The sequence below is a fragment of the Patiria miniata genome, unplaced genomic scaffold, assembly GCF_015706575.1.
Source record: "Patiria miniata isolate m_02_andy unplaced genomic scaffold, ASM1570657v1 HiC_scaffold_5, whole genome shotgun sequence".
Taxonomy (NCBI): domain Eukaryota; kingdom Metazoa; phylum Echinodermata; class Asteroidea; order Valvatida; family Asterinidae; genus Patiria; species Patiria miniata.
The window spans coordinates 21,353,289-21,358,765 of NW_024037072.1; the positions used below are offsets into that span (position 1 = coordinate 21,353,289).

The window sequence follows — 5,477 nt, forward strand, 5'->3', positions numbered from 1 at the left end:
CTACATGTATGTTTGATATATCTATGTGTGTAAATCGACGGGGGACAGGGGAAACCCCCCCCCCCCCTCCCCATTTTAAAGCGGGGGACATTGTTTGGTTCCCCCCCCCCCCACTTTTTCTTCCCCGAATAAAAATTGTAGCCTACAACAATGATTCTATTGCTCAGAATACATGTAGCTGAGACAATTACTCCAAACTCAAAACTTTAAAAGATGATCTTTTGCTAAAATTGGTTTTAGTGGTCAGCCTGAAATTGCCTCAGATCACACCACAGAAATTGCTTTTCTATAACTGCATGTCTCCTTAACTATATCCCCCATTTACATTTAACTCCCCAAATTTTCATCCTAAACACTACGCCCTACCCGATCTATGATCGGGTAAATCAGCTTGTATGATATATATCTTGATATTTCTTTAAAAATAAATGGCTTAAATTTTAACACGATTTATTTATTGATTCCAATATATAAGAAATATGTTTTGTTTCCGATTATAAATATGCTAAAAAAACTACAGTAAAAATCTTCTGTATATACATTATATCTATTCTCTGGGGGTATTCACCAAGATTGTATCCCAAAAATAGTTGGAATTTGTTCTGTTTGTTTGTATTTGTTATTTTTTTTTTTACATTTTCCGGCACTGTCCATCATTTGTCAACAACAAAATTCTGACCAATCATGAGGACTTTTATTAAATGCCATATTTCTAAGGGGCAGCAATCCCAAAGAGTAGGGGGGAGGAGGGTACATTACATGGGAAAATGTCTCAGTCTGCCCTGATATTTTGGGCAGACAGACGCCTACATGTACGGCCATGTCCCTTTCCCCTCCCCCCTCATATATTTCACTGTCATAAGTGTGACCTGTGTTCATGCTTGATATAGCTAGGGTATTCTCTTGCATGTATTGCAAAGTCTTGGTGGTTATGGAAGACAATAAGAAGTTACTTGCAGAGCAAACCATGAATAGTGAGTTGAGTTGAACAGTTAGACTTTAGTTCAGAATGGCAGATTCATGCAAATTTGCCTGATAATACAACGGCAAAAACACCATGTATCATTAGCACTATCATGCATGAGCAAAAAGCCAAGAAAAATACCCCACAACACAGTCAAGTCCTCAACAAGTCTCATCACGCGGAGCTGAGGCAGCATCATATGAGAGGAGACTTTGACTGTTTGCAACAGACTGTGCAACCAAAATGCACAAAACATGTGAAATATTTCTATTAAACAAATGCATGGCAAAAAATATGGTACTGTTAGGAAAAAAATGTTGCAAAGCAAAACGCCTCCAATACTCTCATCTTCTTCAGGAATGAACTTCATTACTTAAACGTTCATTCCATGGGGTGGGAGTTCCTTCAATGCTGTAATTCTTGCAATTGTTGGATTTGCTGAAGCAGGGCATCCATTTCTTGGGCCTGTTGCATAGCAGCTTTCACGGCACTGTCTAGCAGTCTTGCCCGGAAGCAGGTTTTGGCTGCTGGAACTTCCTGCAGATGCTTGTCTACTTCAGCCTGAGTACCCTGTTTCAAAGTAAACACAATAAAAAAGGCCTTACTAATCTCTGCAGGACAAAAGTATATAAAACTGTTTTATGCTGTTAAAAATTCATGCGCTATTCAATTTTTTTTATGATGTGTCAAAGGAAAGACTGACATTTTGTGGGTTTAGTAACGCTGTTAAGTCTGCAACATGTAATCTTGCAGACCTTGAACTCTGACATTCTGTACCCTAGGGGCATTTTTGCCAAATTTAAAGGGCAAACCTTTTGTCTGCTGACTGTCTGAGTCCCCAACTTACAACAATTTGATAATGTCCTAAAATGAAACTTTGCAGTCCAGCTTGACTACTATAGCCTAAGCCTATTCCATTTTATAAATTTTTAGAATGTTTTTAAACTTTCCAAATACCCTGCCCAAAATTCGGATACAATACCGAGCACGTCAAATCACATTAGTATTATATAACTTTATTCTCTGAACTATTTGTTTTTCAGTTTCCAAAAACATGTTGAACGACATCCTTCCAGGATATCCATCAAATGTTCTGACTTTAACTTAAATACGATCATTAAAGGGAAAATACATTTGCAACCATCAAAAAATAAAACTACCGAATTATGTTGAAATACAGGTACCTTGCTAGACTGTTAGTGTTAGTGAATGACAGTCTAAAGCATCCTGTAAAATCATGGCACCTGGTATATTGTCATTTTCAAGAAAAGTGGTATTTTGTATCAATTTCCAACGCTGGTGGGCCGACCAACGTTGGAAAGAAATGACTTAAAAAAAAAAAAAAATGGCCCCAGTTGACCATATTTAGTTAGTCCGCATTTGTTTACAATTTATTATACACCTACATGTATATGAACGGTTACAAGCCAGCTAGACTGGTTCCCTGACCTTACAATTCCCCAATGTTTATAAATTGCTCTGTTTTATCTTAAATGGAGTCAGGGAATCAGACTTACAGGAAAAGGATTGGTTTTCTAGGTTTTTATAGCATTTACATGTACGCACCCAAAACGTAAAAAAAGACAGTGTAACAATATTTGCTATATATTACCAACACCCCAGATCCATCCATTTCTGAAAATTACAGCAAAAGCAAATGATGTATATATCCCCTTTGACGCTCCTACTATTTAAACAGTCACAGACAGTCAAAATGTCCATCCTCTTCCCCTACATCTACCACAGGCTAGTCACTAGTAACAGTCAGATTATATGTCAAAATAAGCACTGTGACTAGTCAAAGTCGGTCAATACTCAACAGACAAAGCAGGCAAGTTGTGGGCACGACTGGTTTATCAATTGCCTACAGTCAAAAAAGGCTGTATCACTTTACATAAACAGTCACAGCCAGTCAATTCTGCTTTGTGTAGGCTGGGGATTCTTGATTAACTGTTAAAAACAGTCACTTGATTGATTTTGACTGAAAGGACTACTTGGCACAGAATGTATGTTTGCATTGGAGGGTAAAACGCAACAATGAATTATTGTTTAGTCTTTCACAGTCTATCAGTTTCATTTCCAGTGCTGACCAGCCATGCACAGCAGCGTGACAATTCACTGTTAAACCATGACCATGATAATGTTACTGTATTATTTATACACCACTGAATCTTCAGTTAAAATATTTAGTAACTTGTGTATTACATGTACATACATCTGCATTTACATGTAGGTCAGTTAACAGAGAAGTTAATCATTTATCTTTTTGGCTTATTGGCATGATATAACAAAACAATTGTTAACTGTTGTGATGTGGCGGGATGTGCCGTTTATAACCCCCTCAGGGCGCATACCCTCGGCTTTGCCTCAGGTGCAACATGTTCCGGTATATGCACCCATTGAGTGTGTTAAAAATGGCATATCCCACATCACAGCAGTCAATCATTGTTAAATGGATCACATAAAAAACACCTGGTGAAAAATCACCGAATCAGTCGATCAATTCCACACAAAAAAGTACTTGGGTTATTGTACACATACATGGTAGGTTTCGACAGCACTTCAACTTCAAAAGCACAAATACTAGTATTGACAATTTGCCACATGTTAGAGACAATTGAAGTATAAATTGAACGAGAAATTGTTCTTCAGTGAGTCATCATGACATAACATGTACATTTTTTTGCAATGAGCTGTATTGAAATAATGCGGAAGGTTCAATTTGAAAAAAATGTTCAGAATCAAATTATCACAAGTGTTAACAGAGTGTATTGGTTTCGTGCAATCAGGGCGTTTAGTTTCAGTCAGGTAGGCCTAAATTGTAATTTTAAAAACAATCCTGGACATACATGTAAGTTATTCCCTTCAATACAAAATTCTTTTAGTTTTGAAATAATTGATTGTGGAAACTGACCTGGAATTGGCATCCGTATAATTTGAAAGGGCATTCAATTAGCACCGGTTCATTCTCCTGTTCAAGTATCTGCAACTACCAAGAAACGGAAATGGCCATCATTTTTCAACTTCCTGTTAATGTAAACACTTGAAATCTTAATAAAGAGCCAATCCAAGGATAGAATGGAGGACAAGTCACTAAACAGTCATGCTTTTGCTGTTGGTGGCCCAATATCTTTCGGTAGATCAGTGTTCGGTACGTGGTATACCCTGGAAAAAAACCCCCCCCCATAGATCCTCATAAAATATTCTTTACCCAATGGGACAACTATAATTTACAAAAAAAAACATTGTCTTCAAACTAAAAAAAAAAAAAAAATGATGGAAATCCAAATGTCTTAGGAATAAATCTCTATCAAATGACATCACTGCCCACAGATTGTTACGTGCAGTCAGCATTTTGGTAGCCAAATTATCGTAACAGGCATCGGCCTTTTCTAGCAACAAATGCGCGCATTCAAGTTTGAATGCCTATTGTGCACTTCTCAGGCATGAAAAAACGTCATGGGGCACATCACAGCCAACACACAACTCTATAATGTATTCATTTTGTCAGAGTCATTTTGTCAAATAAAAGTAAAAACGGGACTAAACCATCCCATGTACTGCAAGTCATTGGGTATTCAAAGGAAGCGTTCATAAAAATGGCCGTTTCTTTTCAAAGATTTACCTTCACAAACGGGATCAGTTTTGGCTTCACCTCAGCTCCTTGTCCACCACATTCCTGCATATGTTCCCGTAGGTCAGACATACGCAGCTCTTCACTACACACTTTGCACCGTGCGAAATTATTCCTCATTTGCTTGGAAGCTACAAAGTCCCGTCCATAATGGTCACGTTTGTCAAGCACTGGTTCAAAGCACGCTGGACATTCTACGGGCCTAAGAAAATAAAAAAACATACCGATAGTTAGCATTGGGTATTTTTTCTATGGTTATGGGCTTGTGTGAACAGTACCAGTAGATGAGTCTTTGTGACTCATTTTCATATTTTAATGTGCACAAACCTGTACCATCTCTGAGAGAACATGATGTGTTCAAAGGTCATCAAATTACTCTCAAATTACAGAAGATTATACACTAAACAAAGGCAACATGTACGGGAAGGAAATCATTTGTTGATGTACATGTATATATACTCTTCAGAGGGGTTCTGAACAAACATGTACATGTAGGAAACACCAACAAATTAAAAATGCCCAGTTTCTGCATTGTTGATTTTGTAACTTCAACTGCACTCTTCTAATAAATTGAATCTTCCACTGATGATCTCCTTCCACAAATGTTACATTTAGATTTGGAAAGTGTTTCCCTACAGGTATCCCTTTGTGCAAGGTCACAAACCTTGACTGGATACCTACATTGTGTACACTTTGAAATGTACAATGTGGCTCTACACGATAGTGTAGCAACTTAGAAAAATTAAAAAATCATTAGTTAAAATTGTTCTGATTCAAGCACAAGTACATGTACTACATGTTCATGCACATACATGTACGGTACATGTACATGTATACAGTCAGTTTGGTTAAATTGGAATAAATGACAAATGATTTAAA

General features: G+C 37.3%; 1 protein-coding gene across 2 annotated transcripts; it reads right to left on the reverse strand.

The window, feature by feature from the left end:
• Positions 1-390: 390 nt before the first annotated feature.
• Positions 391-4,942, reverse strand: LOC119741936. Of its 2 annotated transcripts, none has more exons than XM_038217893.1 (3): positions 4,590-4,942; positions 3,879-3,947; positions 391-1,534 (listed from the first exon to the last, which is right to left on the reverse strand). In XM_038217893.1, the coding sequence occupies exons 1-3, from the start codon at positions 4,833-4,835 to the stop codon at positions 1,370-1,372; spliced, it is 480 nt and encodes a 159-aa protein (XP_038073821.1). In that variant the 5' UTR covers positions 4,836-4,942; the 3' UTR covers positions 391-1,369. The 2 variants fall into 2 exon arrangements, with proteins under 2 accessions (XP_038073821.1, XP_038073820.1); XM_038217892.1 differs by having other exon boundaries at positions 3,879-3,953; positions 4,590-4,822.
• Between the last annotated feature and the right edge of the window lie 535 nt (positions 4,943-5,477).